We start from the raw sequence: 26,520 nt of genomic DNA, 5'->3' as shown, positions 1-26,520 counted from the left end.
CTTGCTTACTTATTTTTGCAAATGGCATCAAACGTATCATATTTGAAAGATCTCTCATTTCACATACCGAATAGCCTAGAAATCCTTAAGACGGCTTTCTCTTTCTGAGAGTGTATTTTGTATATGAAGATACAGGACTCACTTTGTGGATCGATCAGTACTGATGAGAATACTGCGAGTTTGATACCGAGATAGTTTCTATCCACGTTTGCATAAGAACCGACTTCTAAAGACTGTATCAATAACCAAATAATGCTCTTTTGACATGATTTCACAAAATGAACTTAGCCGTAGCTATTGCGAGAGTAGTCCTTTTCACATCTCCCCTGAAGTTATTTCTTTATTCTTTTTCAAATCACGGTGATAATGTTTTCAGTTCCTAACATCGATGATATTGTTCTTTTAACTTATATTTCAACTTCCCTCTTTACAATCAAAGGTAACGAAGTGTAAAATCGGTCGAATTGGTAACCACTGGTTACAAACTGCATCAAGTACCACAGTTCTTCAACTTATAACAGGTTTTCCATCTCTGAATTCGGTGACGTCTGATTTGCTACATTGTAGCAAATCAGACGTCACCGAAACAATGGTAATCTTTTAAAATGTTTTTTGCCAGGGCCCTGTAATACATCGAACTTTACCTTTTGACCCTACAATCACTTTCCACATGAAAACACTTGAAAACGAAGAATCAATACCAAGTGCTGTGTGGGAAAACTATAGAGCGAATTACGTCAATATATTCTATTGTGGAGTGGATAAGTAGCTGACGAAAACTTTCTTGAGCAGTTTTTTCAAGTATTTGACAGAATGGTGTCAAGAAAGCTCTGCTACATTGCTGTGATTATCGTTTTTTCTGGTAAGTAATTCTTTATCATAGCGAAGGGAAGGTGGAAGGAGATAAGAGCTCGTGAGGAGCAATTCTGGAACAGTTCTGCTCTGAGTATTGACATCTTGGTACGATCTTTGACTTATCGAAATACATCATTAGTTTCTATTTAAGTTCCCTGCTCATTTACCTCAAAGAGATACCTCAGCCAGATCTAGAAACATGCGTTGTTATGATTAAGTTGATTTGTACTTCAGTGGAGGTTCGATTGTAAATCGGTTTGTAAAATTCCGAGGCAATACATACATGCTATCTTACTTTTTACAGGTCATAGACATAAGTCTCGTTTACAATGTAAGAAAAAGTGCTCATTCGCGTAACAAAGCAGCAGCTTATGATCTGTAAGGGGAAGTAAGAAAATCTGGCAAAGCACGTGCCAAATGAAACCAGAAAAAGCCTTTAGCAATGAAATATCGAGTCATTTTCCATTTTTTATTCAGTCAAACAGAAGCTAGGAGTTCCTCTTTGACTCAGAGCTTTAAACTTAGACTTCTACCAAGCGGTAGGCTGCTTGGAATGCATTTTGTAAATGTTTTCTTAAGTTGTCATGATAACAGTCTTAAACAAATATTTTGCATTACAATAGGGAGTTGTGCTCGGTCTGACTTGTTCAGCCACCATTCAAGTACTTTGTTTTCGAACCTGACTGAACTTCCGCATATCTTCATATCTTGGTTTGATTTTATATTTATCTGTTGATAAATGATGTAAAAATAGAGTCTGATAGAAACAGGTAGGCGTTTAACTTAGACAATAAAGGGGGTATGTTTCTAAAGAAACCGTGGTGCTGCGTTGGTGGGAGAGTATAACAGGGTAATTTAGAATTATAAACTGAGTTGATAACGTAAATTTGCCACCTTCATTAAAACATTACAAAGCTAACGTTTCGCGCGCTAGCTCTTTATCGCCCTTCAAAGGGCTAACACTCGAAACGTCAACTTTGTAACTCTTTACGGTGGCCAATTTACGTTATCAACTCAGTTGATAATACTTAATTACCCTATTTAACTCAGTTATCTTATTAGTAATTTACTAATAGAGACAGTGTGACTTCAGTCTGGGAGCAAATGTCATAAAATAAGGTCCCGTGTGAAGTTCGTGCTGAAAGCAAGCACCTAGTGTAAAAGTGTTCATTAGGTCCTACTAAACATGAAAAGTTTTGGTGCCAGCTTTGCCACTTGCTCAGACGGCTTTTAAGGGGGGGGGGGGGGGTTAAATTCTGACCCATGAAATCCAGCGTGAAAACGAGGCTAAAACACATAATTCCTCATAACTTTGTTAATAACAGACAAAAATACACCAGACTTGCTCACATGATTGGGCATGATCCTCCCTGTTGGTTTATGCTAATTTACATACGTCACGTGACCTTACGCATGAAAGCGAGGCTGAAACACATAATTTACTATAAATTTGTCAAAAAAATCCTTATCATGCCAAACTTGCTCACCTTAGTCAGTTAGACATCTTGCATCGATTGGTGCCACTTTGTAGTGTCACGTGACCCCATATATGGAAATGAGGCTGGATTGCAAAACACGCCAAAGGTGAACACATCATCCAGGACAATAACGTTGACTCATTGTAATTCATATTAATGCTGTATGTATAGCATTTGAATGAAAAAAATAAAAGCTAAAAAGCTGCAATGATTATGTATTTCGTGTGGCTTATATGACTTTATTATGAGCGATTTCTACAATCCTATTTCGCAATGGGAGACAAGTCGTTGTGGCATGGGGAACGGAATGTGAGGCAACGCACAGAGACGTCAGGCATTTACGAAGTACACAAGAAGAAGCCGACACGAAGATTATTTTACATGCTCTGGATGCCTCTGCTCAAGGTGCTACCCAACTATCTATATATTCTCCTGACACTGATGTTCTTGTTTTGGCTCTCCGACGGTATCCAGATTTGTACTCCAACCCTTGCTTTGTTACTGGAACCGGCAGTAGTCGTAGAGTTATCAACTTGAAGTCAATCGCAGACGCCCTTGCGCCCACTAAGACGGCTGCGCTGCCAGCGTTTCATGCGTTGACCGGAGCAGATGTTACTGGGAGTTTCTCTGGAAAGGGAAAAGCCATTTGTTGGGATGAGTTTGATAACACCAGCACTCCTATCTTGCAAGCTCTTGCTAACCTCGGTTGTGGGGAACAGCCAGATGACGGCACAAGACGTGGAGTGGAACAGCTGGTTTGTCGGATGTACCAACCAAAGACAGACATCAAAACTGTCAAAGCCCTCAGATGGTCCCTCTTTAAGAAAAATCAAGCTGAGTCTGAGAGGTTGCCGCCCACACAAGCTGCTCTCCATCAAGCCATACTGAGAGCGCACTACCAGCTTCTTGTTTGGAACAACGATCATGTAGCAAACCCGGTGTTGCCCTCACCAGAAGGCTATGGATGGCAAGATGAAGATGGAAAGTGGGTACCAGTCATGAAAAATCTTCCACCAGCTCCAGAGGCAATTATACAGCTTGTCCGATGCAAGTGCGCCAAGTCCCTTGCTCTAACAACCGTTGTCGGTGTCAAAAAGCCGGACTTGTCTGTACTGATCTCTGTCTGTGCTCTGAAGATTGCCAGAACGAGTATGCTGAAAGTGATGATGAGTATGATGAAGACGAAGTCGAACAGGAAATTCCATAGGAATGGACAACAGAACAATGTATATAGATATTCAGTAATACTTTCATGACTGTATATATAAAACAGCAGTGGTCGCTATTTTCATTTTCTGCCCTTGTTCCAATATACATGCGAAAATGAATACATGGAACCAGTATCATAAGTTGGCAAAATTATTGATTATGTGTACAAGATAAATTCTCAAATGGAGCCTCCGCAGTATTTGCTTTATCCGTCTTGTCCCTGTGCTATGGGCCATAGGACAATGATTAGTTGAAGTTTTTATATCTGAAATCGGATAACCAGATATGTATCTGCCTAGTAGTTGTTAATACATTTGGCAGGACAAATGCCATCCTACACGATGCTACCAGATATATCCAGCCTCGTTTCCATGTATGGGGTCACGTGACACTACAAAGTGGCACCAATCGATGCAAGATGTCTAACTGACTAAGGTGAGCAAGTTTGGCATGATAAGGATTTCTTTTGACAAATTTATAGTGAATTATGTGTTTCAGCCTCGCTTTCATGCGTAAGGTCACGTGACCTATGTTAATTAACATAAACCAACAGGGAGGATCATGCCCAATCATGTGAGCAAGTCTGGTGTATTTTCGTCTGTTATTAACAAAGTTATGAGGAATTATGTGTTTTAGCCTCGTTTCCATGCTAGATTTCATGGATCAGAATTTAACCCCCCTTAAAAGCCGTCTGAGCAAGTGGCAAAGCTGACACCAAAACTTTTCATGTTTAGTAGGTCCTAATGAACACTTTTACACTAGGTGCTTGCTTTCAGCACGAACTTCACACGGGACCACATTTGCTCCCAGACTACTTCTGGAATGAGTGCTTTTCTCGTAAACTGTTGGTGATTGGCTTATTCAGGCTCGCCCTCATTTACTGGATATGCTTTTCTGTTCTTCCAAGCTCATTCTGCTTCGTTTCAGTTTGGATTCAAACCGATGCATAATCATTTAGAATAGCTGGTTCATTGTTTGTATACGTTGCCTTGAAAATCAAATGCACATGAAAATATGCATATATGCTCAATATACGTCCATTGTTTTGGCCACATCTGTCCAACTAGCAGCCCTTAATTAGGCTCATATCCAACTCCATACCACGTGACCACTTGATTCGAATGCTGTTTATCGCAATCAAGTTTTTCAAAGGTTTGAATGATATAGGAGGGAAACTAACTATTATACTACTGAACTTTACAAACTTGACTCTATCTTGAATTTTGATATCAAAAGACAGCTCATCAACGGAAACCATTCTGGAAAGTAACATTGTTTTTCTTTTCAGTTTTTACCCTGTTATCTTCGGTAAGAGGACAATGTAGTGAGGCCGGTATCACTCTCAATGGTACAACAGGAAGTTTCGCTAGTCCTAACTACCCATCAAACTATCCAAACAGAGAGACTTGCAGGTGGATTATAGAAGTTCCCCAAGAGCATGTTGTGCATCTGAGTTTTGATGTGTTTGTAATGGAAAAGTGCGCAATCCCTTCACCGACCTGCAGCTGTGATCATGTGGAGATACGAGATGGACCAAATGTCAGTTCTCCGAAATTAGCGAAATATTGCGGAGACGAAAATCCCGGTACAATTATGTCATCTGGAAGATTTATGTGGGTTGAGTTCGATTCAGACTTCTTTAGTAACGCACAAGGTTTCTTGGCAACGTACATAGCAGTGGGTATGTGAGATTCAAGTTTCTCCTTAATTCAAACCGTTGCATAATCATTTAGAATAGCTGGTTCATTGTTTGTATACGTTGCCTTTAAAATCAAATGCACATGAAAATAAGCATATAGTAAGTTTTATCTTTGGAAAAGTGAAGTAGCGTATGAATAATTTAAAAAAATCGCTCGCTATTATTTTATAGGGATTAAAACATGGACGCGCGTAGATATGGAATTTCTCTTCGAGTTTTCAACTCGATGGCTCACGAGTGAGATATGCAGTTTTTCCCTCTTTTTGTTTCCTTTCAGATGCAAGTGAATGCCCCAGGGGTAAAATATTAAGTGGTACAAATGGCAGCTTAACCACTCCACGTTTTCCCGTACGTTACCCAAACAGTGTCAAGTGCACCTGGATAATACAGGTTCCTGAAGGCTTCCAGGTGCGGCTGCGATTTGATTCATTTCGACTGGAGACGTGTACTCTTCCTTCTGTGTGCTCGTGCGACCATGTCCAAGTGAGAGATGGTCGAGATGAAAGCTCACAGTCTTTAGCGAAGCTTTGTGGAGACCACTCACCAACCATACTGCGATCGTCAGGTCAAACACTATGGGTGGAGTTTGAAAGTGACTCTTTAACAGGAGGGCAAGGATTTTCTGCCACCTTCAAAGCTGTTCGTAAGTATACTATGTTGACGTACGCTAAAAGTTATCTAACTTTAAAATAATGTAATACGTAGTGAGATGTATCGGGGCAATGGGAAAAGGTCGCAAACAATTATAATAAGGAAATTGTAATCGCACGGGGAAAGATAAAAATACTACAGCTGGTGGCCATAAGGAAACGATATAAAGACGATAGTGAACTTCCAAACGTTTCTTAAGATAAAAAAGGTTCGCGCAATAAATTTTCTTAAAAATTCCTGCAGGTAAAGTTTCAACTTGTCTATCCAAAAGTGATGAGAACTTTTAGAATAGATAAACCAGGCCAACTCCTTTCCAGGTAATTTAGTGTTAAAAACTGAGTTGAAAACGTAAATTGGCCACCGTAAAGAGTTAAAAGGCTGACGTTTCGAGCGTTAGCCCTTCCTCAGAGCGTTAGCTGTTCGCAATCGCTCTGACGAAGGGCTAACGCTCGAAACGTCAGCCTTTTAACTCTTTACGGTGGCCAATTTACGTTTTCAGCTCAGCTGCCATACTCTCCCACCGACGCAGATACCCCCTTTTGTCAGCTGCTTTCCAGCCTGACTGGATGTAACATTACTCAAAATTGGAGCAACTTTTCATCAGTGTCAGTTACTTTCTATTTACTTCACATTTACAGGGATTATGGGATTATAGGAATCTTACATGCTGGCCAATTTATGGAAGAAAAATCTCCTAAACAATCATTCCCGAACAATGCTAGAAATGAAATGATTAAGCTGCAATTATTCCTTAAAGGTACCACAGCGGTTAAGATAGGATCTGTAAATTTACTCCTCCTATGTAAAATGAGAGCGAAGAAAAAAAGAAAAAGAATGAATGGTTTGAAGTGTTTCACCAACAGTGATACTTTTTCATTCGACCCGGCATTGCATTTGTACTGATTTCAGCTGAGAGTGACTGCCCAAGAGACGGTTATATACTGAGAGGTACAAATGGTAGTATCTCAAGTCCAGAATATCCTCTAAGCTATCCAGACAGTGTGAAGTGCACGTGGATAATAGAGGTTCCTGAAGGCTATCGCGTACGACTTGAATTTCAATCTTTTCAACTGGAGACTTGCACAATCCCTTCTGTGTGCACATGTGATCATGTGGAAGTCAGGGATGGTCGAGATGCAACTGGCAACGGAAAGGTCTTGTGGAAAGGTCTTGTGGCGACAAGAAACCCCCCCCCCCCCCCCACTTGCGGTCATCGGGGCGATTCATGTGGATCGAGTTTGAAAGTGACTCTAAGACGACACGCAATGGATTCCATGCAATCTTTAACGCTCTATGTAAGTGTCCAGTAGAAAGGAGCGCTTTCTCTCTTTGAAAAAAAAAAATCAAATATTAAAATCAACCTTAGTTTGATTTATACTTTCATCTCAGTTGAGCCGTGTAACAATGAGCCCAGCATGAATTGATCCATTTTCCAAGAGGCATATCTCGCTGTGCTTTAGTTTTGCTTCCGCCCTAACGAGGGTCCTTATTCTTTATGTGCTGCTGTCTTGTATGGATTCTGTAACTAATCTGTTTAATGCAGACGCGGTTGTTTTCTATACTTTTATTCCCCCTTATTCCTTTCTGTGCACTTCAAAATTGTCTATTCTTAAACCTTGAAAAAAGCAATTCAGAATTCATTAAAGTAATCCATTACAGTCATCCCGTCTAATATATTTCCCTTTAGCTGTGAATGAATGTCCAACAAGAGGAGTATTGCAAGGGACAAATGGCAGTTTCTCAAGTCCACAATATCCTTTAAACTACCCAAACAGTGTTACATGCACGTGGATTACACGTGGATTATAGAGGTTCCTGAAGGCTACCAAGTTCAATTAACATTCAATACATTTAAACTGGAGGATTGCGCAATTTCGTCGATTTGCACTTGTGACCACGTTGAGGTGAGAGATGGGCAAACGGAAAATTCGCCTTCCTTGAAGAAGCATTGCGGAAACGAGAAACCAACTCCACTTCGATCCTCTGGTCGATATATGTGGGTGGAGTTCGACAGTGAGTCAGAAACAACTGAGAAAGGATTTAACGCTTCCTTTGTGGCAGTTTGTAAGTGCTTGCAAATAGAATCTAACTAATAAAAAAATAAGATACGATTCGCGTCGTTTTTGATACAGTTTTTTTTTCGCTTAGTTTTTGTTCCTTTGAGACGTTTCAAAGAAAAAAATTCGACCTTCAGTTCGAATGTATGTAGGATGAAGAAACGACAAGTATTGAAGTTATTTCTTAAAAATCTAGTTCTGACTTAAAGTCAGAGGAATTTGTTTTGGAATAAAACTTAGTCTTTTAATTTTATTATTTAGCTAACAGTGAATGCCCAAGAAATGGTTTATTGAAAGGCAAAGTGGGCAACTTCTCTAGCCCTGGCTATCCAAAGGAATATCCAAACAGTGTGACCTGCACATGGGTCATTGAAGTTCCTGAAAATCATCTTGTTGAACTTACATTTGACGATTTTGAACTGGAGGACTGTTTCATATCATCAATATGCACGTGTGATCATGTTGAAGTCAGAGACGGTAAGGATAAGAGTGCGTCTGAGCTGGACGAGTTTTGTGGAGACGACAAACCATCGACGTTGATATCTACCGGGCGGTATATGTAGGTGGAGTTTGAGGCTGACTCAAGCACAAATCGAAAAGGATTCCACGCGACTTATAAAGCAATCAGTAAGTTTCGGAGAAGGATACTCTCAACGTTGAAAAAGCTGTATTTCTAGTGTTTTTGAAAACTTGTGGTTAAATACAATACCAAAGTTTTGTTAGAAATGCATTATTCATTCAAAACAGACATCCCCTTAAGGTGGAGCCTGTTTTCAACTAGCGCCGCCTTCGGTTAAATTTGGGCACGAAAAAAACACATAATTTCCCTCTTCAAATTGTTCAATTTGAAATTGAGTTCTACTGCTCATCTTAACAAATCAGAATGTTTTATTTTGACTAATGCTCATTCTCAATTTAAAATTTAATTTATCAATTATTCCATGAATCATTTATTCCTATTTCCCTTTTTCATTTGTTTTCCTAATTCAGAAACTGGCATGTACTGTAACACCGCATTTGGATGGAACATTAGCGCAATCGGCTGGTGAGGATCATACTTTGAGTTGTGTTGCCTTTGTGGGTTAATCTTGAGATTTAAGCTTTGGAGGTTCTCCAAGGAAGGCTCACCTAAGATTAAGTTATCCAAATTTGCTGTTAAATAAAGCTCAGAAGCTTTCAGTGTTTGTTCTTGTCGTGGTCATTTCAGGTTTAGCTGCATTATGTCAAAGAGAAATCCGCTTCCAAAGCTCATTTACAAATTATTTGCAAAACATGTTGAATCCTCCATGTGCTTTTTTGATTCGTTTTAAGTATTTGCTTCACGAGCAACGAGGCGCCTGTAACAAATAACAGCATAACCTAACTTAAAACACTAAAAACTGCAGGATTGTTGCAGATTTGTGTTAAGATCTTCGAACGAGTAACCTAAAAATAAGGCTATGTCTTCTTTGAATTTCTAGACCATTATTCCCAGCAGATTTAGTAGCCTTACGCAGCTGATATTCAAAACTGGACCTTTCACTAAATTGAATATCAGTCGTTATTAAAAACAGACTTTTTTTAGAGAAAGATGTTGATGTTTAGAGAAAGACATAATTGATCCTAACAGTAAGCTAGACGCATGTCACATGTTAACCCAGAATCTGCCTCGTTCACCATAGAATTTCTGTAACTCAGAAGTAGAGCATCGAAGCGCCGACTGAACCTAAAGGTCAAAGATTTGACCCCTTATGGGAAGTGCTAGACAAAATAGTTTCTTTGTCCTACGCTTGTGCAACACGAAAAAAAATTTTTTCTCCATTTCATCATCGACTTTTTTTCTGCTAATATCAGATTTTCTGCATATTGTCTGTGCCCTTACTCGGTGATAGGGAAATGCTTTATTTTAACCTTTTTAATTTTTTACAGCATTGCTGCCACCGTCGGTGTGTTAGGAGGAGGAGTCTTCATCATAGTCTTGATGTGCATTGTGTTGGTCAAGAAACCAAATGTATTTAAGTGCAAGTGCCGTTGGAGTCTCTTCGGCTCCTGCTTCGACTGCGAAAATGCTTCGTAATAGTTGTAATATTCCTTGTTGAGAAAAAAAGGCTTTGAAATAATCTTGAGAGCATTAAGAGGCCAAGCTTTCCATATTGTTTGATAAGAATACATGCGCTTGGTTTAATTCAGAAGAAGCGTCAGCAATGCGTGTGCCACGCGTATATAGTGTTGTAATCATAAATAATTGTCACCAACTCTCGGAAAGAGCAGCATGATGCCCTTTGCGAAACCCTCGAATTCAGCAAAACTTGTACTTCTCTAAATGTGCGTTAAATAAATTAGGTGACTACGAAATTGTGTCATGGTTTCACTTGCATCTGTCTACTTTGAAAGAAAAAAACAACCTTGAACCTTGAAATTTTCACTCTTTGGGACCTGAAACGCAAAAACAGTAATAAAGTAATAAACAGAAACGCCATAACCATCGGCTGACGCGTCACTAGCTTTTTGCACTTCTCTGTCAGGTTGATGAATGAATGTGATATATTGCGTTCAACATTGATAGAGTCGATCTTTCTTATCGGCAAAGGCCCACGGCTTTTATATAATAAACAAAATAATAAACGGTTACATGTAGATATGGAACTGCTCCTCTCTTTTTCAAATAGATATCTCTACTCTAACACTCGAAGAGAAATTCCGTATCTGCGCGCATACATATATTTACTGTCTCACACCAGATACCCCGAATCTACATAACGCAAGGAAAAATTCCCTTTGAAAAAGGACATTGCTTAACACTCATTCTCTTATTCGTCAAATCTCGCTTCAATACAAGATGTAAGGTAACTTCACGACTTTGTTAGATGGAAGGTGGCCGCTACTGAGGCTTTGATTTTGATATAACTTACATTTTTCATCACACTCCTGCTTAACTTCACATGGTATTCCTCGGCACCATTCCACATCTTCACAGTAACAGCCTCCAAACATACCACGACAGTAGTCGCAAGCTAATTAAAAACAAATATCCAAAACATTTTTATCTGCAATTGAATGCGAAAGCGATCTTCGCAGTTGTGAACACTACTTAATTCAGGCCTGTGCGATTTTCATCTGCAACGTATCATTACATGAGCGATTTCTTAACAGTTATCGTGTAAATGAATGCTGGTATGAGAGGACCTTAATGGGGTGATTGCTTTTACGGCTAACGGCTTACGCTGAGATCTCTAAATAACAAAGAAAAAAGGGTAGCCAGGTCATGTAATGAAAATGGACATTGCTTTTGAAATTCTATGGAAGCGACCCTTCCCCCAAAATCTTTAGCAATAGGAGATCTTACATGACTTACACGGTATGAACCATATTTTGGATTCTTTGGGATTATATTTTCTCTGGTAGATTACTGATTCCTGGTTAATTGGCAAAGCTTGGTTTAGTTATACGGACTTGAATATACAAGTGTTCGTTTTCGACATTTTACCTGGGTTGGATTCGGAGCCAAGAAGGTTAGCAGTAACAGGGGCTATGGTCTCCTCAACTACGATTTCACCTTCAGGTGACTCTGAATAAAATGCATATAAAAACATTAACTTTATTTTTCAAATGTGTTTAAATTACTAGTCTCCGACGTGGGACAAGAGATGAGTCTCCTTGGTGGTACATCAAGCAATACCAAAAAACTAGTTTGATTCGTTCAATATACCGAAAAATTGTAGGAAATTAAACTTTTGACGGGCAGTTTTTTCTTTTCGGCTTCTTAGAGGCGAATTGCACTAACTATTCACTTCCGAACTAGCCAATCAGTACGCACAAAAAGTACCATTCACTTGTGTGGTATATAGTAACACTGATTATTGGTGTGAGATTCTTGACATAATTATACAAGCAATGATACACAGTCACTTGTTTTCCGTCACTTTTTTACCCTGTTTGGATTCGGAACTAAGAAAGTTAGTTGTAAAAATTATAAAAATTTGATCTCCTCGACTCTGAATTTTATGATTACTGAAAAAAAAATCCAATCACGATAACAAAAATATTTGTGATAATCTAATTCTTCAATGCGAGTAAAAAGGTTTAACTCGAGCCTACTCAGGTTTTAATTTCTAACCTTCTTCTCGTTCATCTGCTATAGGCTTTGGCATAGTCAATTCCATCATAGCATTCACTTCTTCATCGTATCCTTTGACATCAGCGCCACCTTTGTGAATGATACGTTTCAGTTTTTAAAAAGATTCATGCCTTTATAAGTTGACCTCAGTGCCCAGTTGAGCCGTGCTCTGACGACCGAATTGAGAATATATTGCCCTTCAGGAACCACTAATCCTTGATTGAAAGAATTTCAGTGATAAGATTCTAAATCACTGTGATTTTCACCTTACTTTTCACGTTTTCGCAACCAATCCCATGTTGAGGGACTAGTGCGTAACTAGCGCCGGAGATAAGAAAGAGATGATGAGGACTTTTTATTCGGCGGGAAAAAGGCGCTGGCACAAATATACAATTATTATGCAAACGGCCGTCAGTTGACATAAAAGAAAAAAAACTTCCGAGTTGTACATTTTTTTCACGGGCAGTACAGTTAGACCTTAAGTTTTAGACAATGAAGAAAATGAAAACAGTGTTTCTTTGATAGCATCGGCCATAATTTTACCTCATTGATAAGTTACATTTGGATGAGACAGTTCTTACCTCGATTCCTCTGTTGGAAAGGAAACTTTACGCCGTTGCAGAAAGCGACATACAAAATAAAAGATATAACGCACACATACTTCATCGTGAGGTCACTACCGATAATAACTTTTTTTCCTTTTCTCTCAATTTTTTTAGCAAGATCGGATAAAGCCGAGTCAGCCGAGTCAGCAGAGTGCTCTGATTCAATAAGGCAAGTGAAATGAATCGTACACCAGGCTTAGCACTAGTTTTATTTCTGACAGTTCAAAACAAAATACTGCAAGTCTTTTGTTCATAATCACTAGACTGCGACCGGATTAATTAATGAATTTGCATAGCCCGCGATTTTCACGCTTGCTTTGCGCGCCACTCCGTCACAACTGTTAACGTCTATGGACAAACGACAGAAAATTTATTTCTGATAGGGATTTTCCTGGAGTCAGCTTAGTATATAATCCTCATGATGAATACGTTCTCTTTAATGAACGCTTTGTTATTTCAATAACATTTTTAAATGTTTGCGCTCTTCAAAACTAGTAGTATATTAAATTAAAAGTAACAGAGATAGTGATAATTGTAATGTTATAGAAATGTTCATGGTCATGTTTAAAATTTATATATAATATTGGATTCGTCGTACTTAAAAGAGAGAAATCAAAGACCGCTTTTGAAAATAGCTCAACTGAAGAAAAACAATTAATTTTTCTCGCTTCAGTACAGTTATTTTCAATGGCGCCTAAAAGATAAATATTCTCGAAAAATGGCGCGTGAAATGGCGCGTGAACTTCCCTCGTCTAATTTGTAGTAAATGGTCTCTGACAAGTTAGCTTGGTTGAGGGAACAGTGCATTAAATGAAGTCTCGGCATATAGAGTTTGGGATCTTCCTTTATACCACTAGCGCCTTCTGAGATTCGAACTAGTTATAGAGTTCCAGCACCAAAGAACATGTGCAATAATCCAAACAAACAACAGCTTCCCTAATAATATTTATAACAATATGCGTTCTTCACATGTCTCGCTCTCAAGACTCGAGCTTTCGCATGGCAGGCTATTACTTCTTTTTCCCGCACACTGTGGAAGTCCTATCGAAGAACTAAACGAAAACCACAAAAACCCAAGTTTTCATTCGTTTCCTTAATAAACATTTATCGAAACTTTTCTTTAAGGTACACTCTGTTATCCCAATTAATTTCCATAATGTTTGTATGTTTTTAACATTGGAATTTATACTTCATCACCCGCGATATGTACATTGATTTGTACGTTTATCGTACTATTGGCCTTTACCCTTCGTCAAGGAAACAAAATTTCAGCCTAAGTAAGATGAAAAATGCAATTTAATAAGGGTAAGTAAACCAGATCAAATTTGCCATTTGCGGGTTCCTTGCTCACCCGTTTAACGTTCCACAACATCAGACATAGTTAGATGCTACACTGGTTTGCAGATTTAATGAATGTAGCCGAAGAAGTTACAATTCATAGACCCAACGTTTCGACACTCCTGTCTAGTGCCTTCATCAGGGGTGATCTAAACGCTGCAACAAGAGGTCCTTTTATATGATCACTAATTAGCGGCCTTTTTTCTGACGAGGTGTAAATAAGCGTCAGGAAGCAGACTGCCATCGTCACGATTTAGAGGAGCGTGGGCGGAGTTAATGTGCCAAGCCTCCAAACAAAGGCGCTGGTGGTAACGCCGATTAGTGGTGATAATTTTAGAATTATCCCACCCAATTGTATGGTTGGTTAGGCAAGTATGCTCCGATAAAGCTGAATTTTCCTTTTTGCAAAGAAAAACCGCTTTTTGGTGCTCTTTTAACCGTTTACCAAACTGGCGTTTGGTCTGTCCGATGTATTCGTTGTCACAGTTATTGCAAGGAATAGAATAAATGGCGTCGGTTCGTTGTTCTTTCTTGACAGGATCCTTAGGTTTGGCGAAAATATGCCCCAAAGTCTGAAAAGGTTCTTAAGCAACTTTAACGTTGTGGCTATTCAAAATTCTCTTGATGGGTTCAGTAACACCCTGTATGTAAGGAATAACAGCAAAACCAGTCGCTGGTTCCCTTTCATCAAGAGAGTTACTATTTGTAACTGGTTTTTGGCAGTTACGGAGAAAATTTTTTTGTATAGCCATTTGCCTTTAGGACATTGGAAACATATTTCCTGCCGTAGTCTTCTTATGTCAAGTGACAGCTGTGATAACTAGCTTCTAGTGAGCCAAGCAGACAGTGTAGCAGCTGTTCGTCCAAAATCGCTATTGGACCCGCGTAAGACCTTTGTTTATAGCCTCATCATGGGAATGGAAACTTTGCAGTGTGGCTGGAAGCAAGAATTCGAATTTAAAAAAGAACAAAGCACTATTCTTCTGATGACATCAAGAAAGCATCTATCGTTCAACTTCATTGGACTGCAACTTAATCAATATAATTTGCATAAGTCTTGTTAAATAATGAGTCACATAAAGCACAAGCAATTTAATCTTTTTTTCTTGGTTTCGATGAGCTAAGTGAATAATTTGTGGAAATTTTCCTCGATGCATGAACTCTACTGATGCGTTCGACGAGGGAGATCTCAGTCCTACAGTAGACGGGAGCGAAATTTTATGAGACGGTGGACTGCGGCAGTTGGAAGGATGTGGGGACATGGATGGATGTGCACGCTCCGCAACAGGGACGAATACAAACAATGAATTTCTATTCAATTTTAAGAAGCATTTCCCATATGAAAGTAACACCAACGCTGCATGACTCACGCAATTTGCTCTATTTTGTGCAAGGATAGTCAGTCTTCATTTGCGCGGATGGTATTATGAGCGCACACAGCCATTTCCCTCACAACACTATATAACCATGTTCACATTTCCGAATTAAATTCCTTCGCTTTTAAATGGTTCGACTTCGAGAGTATTTTCAAAAAAGTATTTTTATCAAAGAACATAACTCGTGGAATGATACTGACCAGTAAACTCAATTAAAAAACGAGTCGGAAGTCACAAAATTCCGATGAACTAGAGTGTTTGGAGGCTCGGTTAGGTCTGTGAAAAAGGACAGACGTACTTGCGTTAGTACTCAAACCACTGCGATCATTTCCGAGTCGCAGATCGGCTCAGAGGTAACTAAATTGTTGTCATTAATGTTATGTAACTATAAGTCAATTTTCAAAACAAAAATTTGCACGCTGTTCGATACTTTTTCCAACTTTATTAAGAAGCTACGTGCTCTTATACAAATTAGCGCAGACTTAGTTACATGCAAAGATCTCTTCTCATGGACGTTGTGTCCATCAGTGTCTTTATATTAACTGCTTAGAAGCGATTTACTACAAGTGCAGCTACGATGCTAAAGAGATACATTTATGCAGCAAATAGCACCAAGTGCCTCAGCGGAACCTCAGTTCTATTTCAGTCTTCAGCGAACTAAAAGATGAATAACAAATCAGAAGGATAAAATGAATTGTAAAGCAACAAAGCGTTCCTCTAATGTCTAGATCTGTTTACCATAATAGAGGAGATCAGTGATCCATAGTTTTTTAAATCAATTTTAATCCATGTAGGTATTTTTCCTATTTCATCTTGGATTAATAATTCTCGTCACTACTTGAAAGTCGGTTAGAAATATTTAGAGAACTTACCCTTGTTATGGTGGAGTTTTCGTGCAAACTTCGGAAAAATTTTATCCCTCTTATTGTCCGCGCCTAGAAATGCAAATAAATTGATTGTATAAGAGCGCAGTTCACATCGGGAAACATTATCCACTTGCTGGCTTGTCTGAGTCATGTTACGTATTCAAATCACTATTTCTGATTGGTTAGCAAAACAGCCAATAGCGAGACGTGATTACGGAGTCCGTTAGCGAACCTTTGGTGTTATGATTCTTTAGATCCTTCATCATAATGGATTATCATTGATCTGCGACTGCGAAGATGTTTATGAACGTTACGTTTAAGAGTTTTCTTTCAATTTTCCGATAGACTAACGGAATTCGGGAAATAAGCCTCGCATGGAACTTTCTAAGTGCAGTGAAGCACGAACCATCAAGTTTGGATTCGAGTTCGAGTTGGATATCAAGCTAGAAACCAATTTTTTCTGTGATTGATTGATTGTAAACCTAGTAGTATACGTGTTTGCTAAAAAATTTCACTGTCGGAAGACCCGAATGCGAAATCGGAAGTCTTCAGGAGCCGAACTCCCTGAAGAATTGCTGGTTTTCACGTGACGTCACTAAATTTCAGACTTCAGAACTATTGATCCTCCTGAGATTTTACTTTCATGATGTATTAGAGCAGCTAAAAACTAATATTCAGACAAATTTTCACTCCAAATGGGTTCTTGGTTTAGTGATAGACTACTCTTGAATTTCTAAGCTTTTGCGTGACGTGGCCTTTACATGACGAGCGAGAGAGCTGTTATGTTGGTTTAAAAGGTGACTTATTTAGGGAAATTCAGCTATCTGAACAGTTCTTGTATTAGAATAAAGTATTATTGTTACGTTTATGAGTTCTTAGAGAGATAAATTCACGCTTTTGTAGCAAAACTCAGTGACAGATGTTTCTGCTGGTTTCCGGCCGCCATGTTGGTGCCCATCTAGGTGGGCACCAGCATGGCGGCTCCATACAAATCTCTATAAATTTGGGAAAAACGTTTCTCCTCATATCTTCCGTAAGAAAAATTGCTGTGACCTGAATCTTGGCGAGAGTTTTTACATATCTAGCTTCTTTCTATTTCCAGATTCTAGACTAAATCGATTGAACGGTTTTTATTTTTTATTTTGATCTATTTTGAATGGCGTGACACTGAAAACCAGCAATAGGAATAAATGACATTACTCACATATATTTTTGCATTTCTCAGGTACTTCACAATTATTACTACTACAGAATTCCACGTCCTGGCAAAAACAATCCTCCAACATATAGTCAACGCAGAAGTCGCAATCTATTGAACAATAAATCCATTGTTACAATTAGAAGACAGTTAAAATACAAAACAAAAACGAATGTGTGAACAGGTAAAAGTTAAGTGCAATTTTGTTGCGGCAGCGAACGATTTCAGAAACTGTTTTTAGAAACCCACATTGCTCATTTGAGATTGAATTTCAATCAGCAACGAAAAAGGACGCGAATTTCCAGTCCTTAATTTTACATTTTGAAATGTGCACTAAGAACCTGATCGGTGATCTTAAGAAAAATTAATTTTGAGCCAACTACAAAGCATTGATCATAATTATTTTTTTATCTGCCAGATACTCGATAGGCAACGCAAATATCAATTAGTATTTGAAATAAATCGGTTAGATTTTAGCTCTAAAAAAACTTAAAAACTCTTCGCTTCAAACAGTTGAGATCTCCGGAACTAACCAAGCGTGAGACTTGGCGAACAAATTCGTATTTACTCTCTAAATGAATGTAAAAGGGCTATATTTAAGCTCAGCAAGGAGCTACACTCTACGGCTACAGACATCTCTTGAACTGTTAACACAACACAAATTAAACCAGCAGATCTTTGAGCCAAACAACTTTGCTTAAATTGAATTAGTTAATATAACAAAATGGCGGTTGAAGCGTGTGACTTCTACATACCTTGGCGCTTTACATGTAATGGGATCCTTGCAGCGTTGCAATTGAAAACAATCAAAATCAGAAACATCAAAAATACCGTCTTCATCTCTGGAGTAACACAGATTATTGTACTATGTGGAATGTCTCTGACTCAAAATCGAAATCTCAAAGACGACGATGCGTTCGGTTCAGTTGGCGGAGCCTGATCGAGGTCTTTCGCCAAAATGAATGGTACTCCAACTGTAGGTATCTTTTATTTGTCACAAATACGACAAAGGCCTCGAATAAAAAACAAATGATACAAGAATGATTGGCTGATGACCCAGAAGGTTCCTTGTTCTCGCGGTTGGAAAATTTTAATGACAAAGAATATTTTTCCCAACAAGCACCACCTCATTGAACCAAAGCAACGGACTGAAACTGGCGTCTGTTTTTCATTTAAGCAACCGCAAAGAAAACCGGGTATGATTTATGATGCGAATCCATATTTTAAGCCATTGCGAAAGACTTGTATAAATTTCGGTAAAGTTTCCGCACAGCCCCATACTATTGTAAAACGAATCTGTTTTCCCAACGGAAATGTATTGTTTTTGTCATTGTTTCCTCTGTTCAAGAACTGAATGCATAATGTAGGATGGGGCTGTGCGGAAAGTTTACCTAAATTTCTCTTCAGCTAAAACTTAAAAAAGAACCCAAAAAACCGAAAAAAAACCTCTATTTGAGCTATCAGATGTCTGTAGTTGTCTTTGCAATGCTTGCAAAGTTCAAGAATCAAGGAACTTCGATGCAATGAAGTGAGACAAACGAGTCATGACATGATAAACTCATAGATCGATATGCGCACTCATAGATGAATGAACAGCAGATTGTTGTATTTAACTATTTTCCACCCCTCACATCTATCAAAGCTTTATACAAAATAAAGAACAAATGACGAATGATGATAAGATATTCCTTGCAATGACTGTGACAACGAATACATCGGACAGACCAAACGCCAGTTTGGTACACGGTTAAAAGAGCACCAAAAAGCGGTTTTTCTTTGCAAAAAGGAAAATTCAGCTTTATCGGAGCATAGTTGCGTAACCAACCATACAATTGGGTGGGATAATTCTAAAATTATCACCACTAATCGGCGTTACCACCAGCGTCTTTGTTTGGAGGCTTGGCACATTAACTCCGCCCACGCTCCTTTAAATCGTGACGATGGCGGTCCGCTTCCTGACGCTTATTTACACCTCGTCAGAAAAAAAGGCCGCTAATTAGTGATCATATAAAAGGACCTCTTATTGCAGCGTTTAGATCACCCCTGATGAAGGCACTAGACAGGAGTGTCGAAACGTTGGGTCTATGAATTGTAACTTCTTCGGTTACATTCATTAAATCTGCAAACCAGTGTAGCATCAAACTATGTCTGATGATAAGATATACTTGCACAACAGTGGCTTGCTTCCTAGTGTGAATTCATTAGCAAAACGCCCGGGAAATTGCTTGGTCTTAATTTATGACTAAATAATATACATGAAAAAATTACTCAGTTCTGATTGGTTAAGATAGATGCAGTTTTCAGGTAATTCAGTGCAGAAGAGAGTTAAAAGAAAGAGAAAGTAACAAACCAGACATTCTGATTGGTAAATAATCAAAGAAACTCACAGATAGCCAATCAACAACAAAATTTGAAAATTTGCGAGCGAAACATGGCCGGCGTTTTAATTAGGTTTTCTTTCGCCACCGCAGCTGAAAAACAGCTCAAACAAAGAAAACACTGTAAAAAGCACTGCTTTTTGGTTATCGGTTTAGAAAAGTGGTGTTTAGAGAAGGGAACTGCCAAGGAAATCGAAAATTACGAGCCAACCCAGCTTAACACTTTGCTCGAGCAATCCAACGCCGAAATGAAAAAACAAACATGGTTAAACCTCGGAAACGACGATTCCATTTCATCAAAAGTGATTTGGACACAGACTGAACAATTTCTTGAACTGTTTAGCCGGATTTTTAACTTTTTTTGCGCCTTAAAGATGTGAAGATATCATGGCATATTATTGTTTTGATCGTACGCGGTTGTTTTGACCGAACGCACGGTTTGAATAAATTATTTTTGCACTTGATGCGCGCGCTTTGCTTATGCTTACTTATGATGAGCTGTCTCGTATTTTTTCATGTATATTATTAACACGTAATCACATGATTTTTCTCGTGCAATTTGGAACAAACAAGCACTTGTTTATTTTTTCAAAGACCACAAATTGTGCGTGCTTATTTATTCCAAATTGCACTCGAAATCATGTGATTACCTATACAAATAATATACATGAAGAAATTACTCAGTCCTGATTGGTTAAGATAAATGCAGTTTTCAGGTAATTCAGTGCAGAAGAGAGTTAAAAGAAAGAGAAAGTAACAAACCAGAGATTCATATTCATATTCATGTTCATATTTTCCCTTACTTTTCTGAGGCCTTTTATGTGTTTTACTCAAGGCTCAAAGTACGTGTCTCAGTGATTTTGCGAGGCACTGGAATAGAAATAAAAAATAGTGACCTTTCAAATGATGTTGACACGGAAGGAAAAAACGGTCGGCTTTGCTAATTTGCATATGAGTTTTATGCTAGTGATGAGAATTCTTGGGAGTAGTTGGTCAATGCCTGGTAATTTCAAATTTCATATGTTTCCCACGAAAGGAAACTGTTGTTTTCAAAATCGATTCAATGAGGAGCTGATCTGGATGGCAAAAAATTGAAGACTGAATAACTAGGGAAATTTGAAAATACTTTGCCCAAATTTAAAGAAATTGAATTATATTTTGCAATCGTTTAAAAGCAAATCAGAGAGGCGCTTTGGAAGCATGTTGGGCCCAGATCGGGGATAAGACCTCGCCCTGCTGCTTTCTTTTTATTCCTTTTAATTTTCTTTCACAGAACAGTAATACCGTGAACGCGTTGAAATAACCTCCTGGAGTGTATTAATATCCTGGGCTTCTAGACGAAAACACACTTTGGAGGGGCTTTGGTTTTTTTGGTTTGATAGCCCAAATGGGATCGCATTTTAAGGCTTACCATCACTTTTAGAGTAAGAATGCCACTTATAAACCCTTGAGTGGAAGATTTTATCGAAGAGTCATCTCTGAAGGAATAAAAGAAAGGTCTATTTGTTAGACCAGTCATTATTGAGGAGGGAGGACGAGGGAGGACGAAGGGAGGTTATAAGGCTCTAGGTGGAACCATATGGTTTTCAAGGAAATTAATGGGGATCAGTCGTCGCTAACAGAGTATAAAAGGGGGGACTATAGTTGAATTTACTCTCAATGAGGGGGATCGTTAGAATACTACAGAGCCTTACTGGAGTCCAGTAAATTTGGTTGTGACGCAAATAAAATCCTCTCGGCCCCCTCCTTCCGGGCGATAATTAATGACTGATCCCTAACCAAGAGAAACTCGCATTACAAACTGGCCCGATGACTAGCTTCCTTTCCCGTCCGACAAAGAGAGAAACCTAATTATTCCCTCCCTCACTAACACTAAAACTTAAAGATATATTTTCTACCAAAGAAAGTGCAACCACAGTAAGATGGAGTGAGGAAACAGGAAGGACCCAATGACAAGAACTCACTGAAAACCAAACCATAACCGAGCTATTCTCTTCTACTTTGCGTTCTTAATTTCATCTCATCTATTACACGAATTAATTTATTAATTAACTTATTTATTAATTTTATCAAGTTATGTTAATTCTGTTTGGATTTATCTCAAACTCTACAGAACTAAGCTATGGGCAGTTGTACATCTTGTTCATTTGACGGGCATCTCCCTCGCTCTCTCTTTCTCTTTGACCAAACTCGATCTGAAACGAAATTTCATCAAATATATTATACTTGGGGAAACCAAAAAGAAATATGGTCTCTGTTAAACGGACAGAAGAAAACAGATCTTCTCCATATTAGTTCTCAATCGAAAGCTAGTGGCGTAGGTTGTACGAACACACTTTTCTAGCCACACAAGAAACTGGACTCACAAGTGAATGAGAGTGATTATCATTTGCTGTTATGTGCAATGGCTTGAGAACTACTAACATCACTGCCCAGACTGGAAACGGAAACTAAGTAAAATCACAACACTTAGCCGACTCATTTTGTCACCTTTCAACTTGAGTTGTGAAAATTTCATTGCTCTTACTCTTGTTTAAAGGACACTTGGACAATGATTCTTTTTATAATTATCATAAAAATTATTATTATTATTATTATTATTATTACTATCATTATTAAATCATGACAGAAATAAAGAAATATTGGAGGCTTGAAACACATCCTTTTTTGCTAGAAAAGGAAAAATTCGAAGCTTGAAATACGTGCGTCTCTAGTCACGTCGTTTGAGAAGATCTTTGGTTCACAACATACACAACGTTTACACGAGAAGAGTAAAATGTTCCTGTGTACTACTGTAGCAGCACAGTATTTAATAGCAAATTTTTGTATTTGTTTTAGTAAAGCAGTAAAGACAGTCTCACCCCTTTCTTTTGTGGAAACAAGGTTGGACGACCGTTCTTGCTAAAAAACGTACGACCGTAATGCATAAGAGAATCGAAGTCATATGGTTCCTCCAACGAATTAATGTGGTTGACCTTCATGAAGTTATAGCCCATACCTACGGGTAAGAGTTTGCATTTTAACGAAGAATATTCACAATAGGTAGTATTAATTTTTTTGAGCGTGTATGCGTCAAATAAGCAACTGACGATTATATTGACAGCCAAAACTTGCCTGAATTTATTTGAGGCTGAGGCGTAGCTATGGAAGGGAGATGCCCAAGGTGCACATGACCCTCCTTCATGAGGTTAAAATTTTTACAAGTTGACAAAATTTGAACCGCATAATTAAGGTAGTAAAAACTCGGGAATCCGAAAAATCTCCATGTATGGCATTTCTCCTTGCCGGTCCTATGAGCCCGCTGATTCATGAAGTAGAGCAGCGGTATTCATTTGTTTACATACAGCACACGAGATTCGTAAACGTGACCCCTATCATGAAAAATCTTATCTAGTTAAAAGATGGAAATGAGGGGGTGATGGAGAGCCGTTGATACCTTTACTTTTCCCTTTGGTCAAGAGTAAAGGATAACAGTAAAATGATCGCATTAAAAACTAGAAGGCTTTAAAAATACGCTCAGTTAGTAATCTGTGGAATGGTTATCACTAATTTTATGATTACCTGTTTGAATGTTGTACCAGACAACTCTCACGAATCTGTCTCTGTCCGGTCGAGATTGTTCGTGAAAGAACCCAAGAGCGTGACCTTAGCAAAATATAAAGCACGTATGGTCAAAAGCCGCGAGAACGATAGCAAGCAATGTCTCAGTGAGAAAACTATCGAGTAACAGCAATAAAGAAAGGGTAAAGAAAGGATACTTTATTCTTAAGTCACAATAACAAAATCATACGCTGTTGAAAAATAATCCAGGGTTCTTTAAAATCGTGTCTGAAGTCAGAGAAAATTAACAGAATCCCGTTCAGTGAGGTGTAACAATACTCAACGCTACCTCAAGCCACCAGAGATGTAGTAAGCTCTTGCAGTAATAGGCTTACTGGCTCGTAAGCTGGAGCCGACCTGTGCAACCAAACCCCCCCCCCCCCCACCCTTTTCCCAACCCACGTACCGATTTCATGAGCCACAGTCCCCATGTGCCAACATCCAGGATATAGGTTAACGAACTGTTGGTATCCTTGATATCCCACTGAAGTAGAGCAACTGCAAGAACATATAAGATTCTGTAGACACACTGTTAGCTCCCTAATAGATAATTCTTCTCTCTCGCTATAACTCTGTTGTTGTGAATAAGAAATGAGAATTTGGTGCCAGATCGTCTGTAGGCCAACCCCTCTGATTGGTGAATTTAAATGCCAATCAATGGATTTCGAGCTGAGAGTTTAATAAACAGAACAGGATTGTTCGTTACGAGATGTCTTTATTGATTTTATTCTAAAATCAGTGAGAGCAACAAGTCAACAAAGTTCTTGGACTCTTAAACAGCCCAAAACGAAGAAATTTAAATGGGAATGCATTATCCAGCAGGAATTATTCGAAGGTTACAAGAGTAAAGTGAGATAATGAAAGGCTTCCAGGTAAAGAAAATCGTGTAAGAATGAAGAATTGTAGAGTCCAGTTTTGACACGATTCCTGGCAAACGATGTGACTTAAACTGCTATTAAAGGCGTTTATACAATCAAATTAATATATATTAGTTTCACTAAAATCAGGTACAAACCCGCTTCCTATGCGAAATGTAACGTATGCCCTCTCGGAAGTCCTTTCCTTGAATTGCAAACAGGTTTTGCTTGTCCATTCCTCAATAGCAGCAGTAATGACAGATTTGGCCACATCTTCCCTTTCTGCAAGAAATGTGATGGGCAGACTCAGTTTCTCTGACGCAAGATAAAATCATAGCACGAACGCTGTCATTTTTAGGGGTGTTAGTAATATCTTAAGAATACTAAGCCTTCCGGGTTAGCTTGTGTGTGTTTCTTTTCTCCTACTTTTTATTTCTTTATTTTTAATCGCATGGTTGTACGGGCGTAGTGATATTTGACAGGGGAGAGCCTGGATCAAGACTAAAGGCACAATAACATTCTCCTCCTGTCTCGTCCCAAACTCTTGTCATCGGCAAAACTCACTCCCTATCCAAAGATCACAGACTACTAGCAGGCGATTCATATCCTAAGCATATGAGAAAAAATTGTTAGATTAAAGTGTCTTCAACTTTAAAATTAATGTCACGCTTACCCAAACTCCAATCGATAGTATATGGCACCATGCCATTTGACCAGCGGCGAGCAAAATGAGCGCCACGTGACTGTCCCAGGAGTAACCCTCTTACTTGCTGTGGCGACATAATCATGTCACCTTCAAGTAGGTTAGGATTTAAGGATTCCGAATTCTCTTCAAAGGAAGGAATGTGATTCAACTTAGACCACTAGCAATAAAGTTGACAGAAGAAGAACTTATCAATAGTGTTCGTTCCTCTCAATAGTCCAACTTGTTTTTCTAAGAATTTTTCTTAAAAATTGTTTCATTAGAATATAACTTTGATGTATCAATCCGATTCATTTTCAGAAGAGCAGATTTCTTTGAAAAGAATATCCGCATTCATTCGAAAAGGTAGCCAGGCAATAGCTGTGCAGTCCGGAAAGACCAAATTATTAAAAGTCATTTATTTGTATGTGCTTTTCCGTGTCCCTAACGTTTCTTTTAGAAAACGTGCAGTTCGATTATACTAAATAAAAATTCACAAAAATGACGAAAGCAAACCTTCTGGGCTAGAGGAAAGTATTCTTGCCCTAAGAGTGAGAACTGCAAAAAGCAACATCGTTGCTTGTTATACACTTTAGTCAAAAGTGGGTCGCCTTGACCGTGTTTGCAGTTACTCAGAATTAAAGTGTCCCAAAAGGAAACTGTTAGGTGAAGTCCTGCGGAAACGGCACAGACATTGGTTGGAATCGTGTAGTGATTTCATTGGATAATTTAAAGGAGAAACGGCTAGAATTTCTCATCGGTGTTTAAATCTGACTCGCGTTAGCCAGATCGCTCTTAAAACAGTCTTTGAGCATAAACAAATCAAAGTGACTGTAACAATCTGTTTACTTAGGCAAGCATCTGTTCAATGTTATTTCATAACACTAACTTTGCTCCAAAATGGTCTTCGTCCTTTTACTTGTTTACATATGAATGGTAAAACGGTTTTTTGATGGAAAAGTTATTGCGTTTGCACATATTATTTCAGCTTGTCAATATCAACAGCAGATTTCCCTCGCTCTCCGCTGCGGCTGTAAGGCGGATGTATTCTTAAGCTAATTTCATTTGCATTAGAAATTTCAATTTCTGAACTCTAAAAGAAGCACACCGCCACAAAGAAAATGCGCGATGACCTCACCGAAATTATGCTAGTTGGGAATGAAATAACTGGTCCTTATGAAGAAGCTGAAAATTTAGAAAAGTTGGCAACCTTATTACGCCGCGTGGTAACATGGAAATTGATTGAAATATGAAGCGGTTTTCCGGACTGATGCTCAACGTATTTAAACAGCTGGGAAACTTGAGAGGATCGACCTAAAAAGTTTTTGGTCTATTCTCCAAGTGAGAGTGTAAAGCAATATTAAATGGTTGCTTTTGTTCGGTATTCCCCATGCATTAACATTTTTTAAAATTCTCTTTTGAAACTGACGAGAAAACCAGGACTTCATTTCTGCGGCTCTCTTAAGTCACGTCTTTACTTTCTCCTGATATATGAACGTCTCCCCCATACAGCAGCTGGTTGCCGAGCCTAAAGAACATAAACAATAGACCTTTGAGGTGACCTCGCTGTTTACA

At 38.6% G+C, this 26,520-nt stretch overlaps 5 protein-coding genes across 5 annotated transcripts; 2 read left to right on the top strand and 3 right to left on the bottom strand.

Annotated features, from left to right (window-relative positions):
- The first annotated feature begins 813 nt into the window (after window positions 1–813).
- On the top strand, window positions 814–3,725 carry LOC149049870 (uncharacterized). The gene is made up of 2 exons (XM_089191767.1): window positions 814–862; window positions 2,583–3,725. Exons 1-2 carry the CDS (start codon window positions 814–816, stop codon window positions 3,587–3,589), a joined length of 1,056 nt encoding a protein of 351 aa, XP_089047893.1. The 3' UTR covers window positions 3,590–3,725.
- A 938-nt stretch (window positions 3,726–4,663) lies between these two features.
- Window positions 4,664–10,005, top strand: LOC113670912 (dorsal-ventral patterning tolloid-like protein 1). The gene is given in 8 exon segments (XM_089191764.1): window positions 4,664–4,694; window positions 4,831–5,223; window positions 5,519–5,884; window positions 6,802–6,917; window positions 7,704–7,956; window positions 8,211–8,576; window positions 8,940–8,994; window positions 9,858–10,005. Coding segments are annotated over 8 exon segments (1,728 nt in total).
- Window positions 10,006–10,243: 238 nt separating this feature from the next.
- Window positions 10,244–18,388, bottom strand: LOC113670915 (uncharacterized). The gene is made up of 8 exons (XM_027187127.2): window positions 18,184–18,388; window positions 17,435–17,539; window positions 16,237–16,299; window positions 12,627–12,845; window positions 12,046–12,135; window positions 11,416–11,496; window positions 10,841–10,942; window positions 10,244–10,364 (listed from the first exon to the last, which is right to left on the bottom strand). Exons 1-8 carry the CDS (start codon window positions 18,266–18,268, stop codon window positions 10,351–10,353), a joined length of 759 nt encoding a protein of 252 aa, XP_027042928.2. The 5' UTR covers window positions 18,269–18,388; the 3' UTR covers window positions 10,244–10,350.
- Window positions 18,389–21,801: 3,413 nt separating this feature from the next.
- Window positions 21,802–24,059, bottom strand: LOC113670914 (zinc metalloproteinase nas-4). Its single transcript, XM_089195478.1, has 4 exons — window positions 23,813–24,059; window positions 23,368–23,451; window positions 22,668–22,804; window positions 21,802–22,001 (listed from the first exon to the last, which is right to left on the bottom strand). Exons 1-4 carry the CDS (start codon window positions 23,835–23,837, stop codon window positions 21,927–21,929), a joined length of 321 nt encoding a protein of 106 aa, XP_089051604.1. The 5' UTR covers window positions 23,838–24,059; the 3' UTR covers window positions 21,802–21,926.
- Window positions 24,060–24,259: 200 nt separating this feature from the next.
- Window positions 24,260–25,667, bottom strand: LOC149049869 (meprin A subunit beta-like). The gene is made up of 3 exons (XM_089195476.1): window positions 25,462–25,667; window positions 24,937–25,092; window positions 24,260–24,545 (listed from the first exon to the last, which is right to left on the bottom strand). Exons 1-3 carry the CDS (start codon window positions 25,517–25,519, stop codon window positions 24,385–24,387), a joined length of 375 nt encoding a protein of 124 aa, XP_089051602.1. The 5' UTR covers window positions 25,520–25,667; the 3' UTR covers window positions 24,260–24,384.
- Between the last annotated feature and the right edge of the window lie 853 nt (window positions 25,668–26,520).

The sequence above is a fragment of the Pocillopora damicornis genome, chromosome 2, assembly GCF_964200805.1.
Source record: "Pocillopora damicornis chromosome 2, jaPocDami1.2, whole genome shotgun sequence".
NCBI lineage: Eukaryota > Metazoa > Cnidaria > Anthozoa > Scleractinia > Pocilloporidae > Pocillopora > Pocillopora damicornis.
This window is presented reverse-complemented; position numbering and strand designations above follow the sequence as displayed.

Coding starts and splice junctions, on each gene's coding strand:
- LOC149049870 (XM_089191767.1), top strand. CDS start 814: ATGGTGTCAAGAAAGCTCTGCTACATTGCTGTGATTATCGTTTTTTCT. Junction 863..2,582: donor TGTGATTATCGTTTTTTCTG/GTAAGTAATTCT, acceptor CTTTATTATGAG/CGATTTCTACAATCCTATTT.
- LOC113670915 (XM_027187127.2), bottom strand. CDS start 18,268: ATGAAGACGGTATTTTTGATGTTTCTGATTTTGATTGTTTTCAATTGC. Junction 16,300..17,434: donor TGAGAAATGCAAAAATATAT/GTGAGTAATGTC, acceptor TTGCATTTCTAG/GCGCGGACAATAAGAGGGAT. Junction 12,136..12,626: donor TTTCCAACAGAGGAATCGAG/GTAAGAACTGTC, acceptor TCATTCACAAAG/GTGGCGCTGATGTCAAAGGA.
- LOC113670914 (XM_089195478.1), bottom strand. CDS start 23,837: ATGGGGACTGTGGCTCATGAAATCG. Junction 23,452..23,812: donor GACTGTGGCTCATGAAATCG/GTACGTGGGTTG, acceptor TATTTTGCTAAG/GTCACGCTCTTGGGTTCTTT. Junction 22,805..23,367: donor CTGGTACAACATTCAAACAG/GTAATCATAAAA, acceptor TCTTACCCGTAG/GTATGGGCTATAACTTCATG.
- LOC149049869 (XM_089195476.1), bottom strand. CDS start 25,519: ATGTTGCTTTTTGCAGTTCTCACTCTTAGGGCAAGAATACTTTCCTCT. Junction 25,093..25,461: donor ACTTTCCTCTAGCCCAGAAG/GTTTGCTTTCGT, acceptor CTTCCTTTGAAG/AGAATTCGGAATCCTTAAAT. Junction 24,546..24,936: donor TACTATCGATTGGAGTTTGG/GTAAGCGTGACA, acceptor CATTTCTTGCAG/AAAGGGAAGATGTGGCCAAA.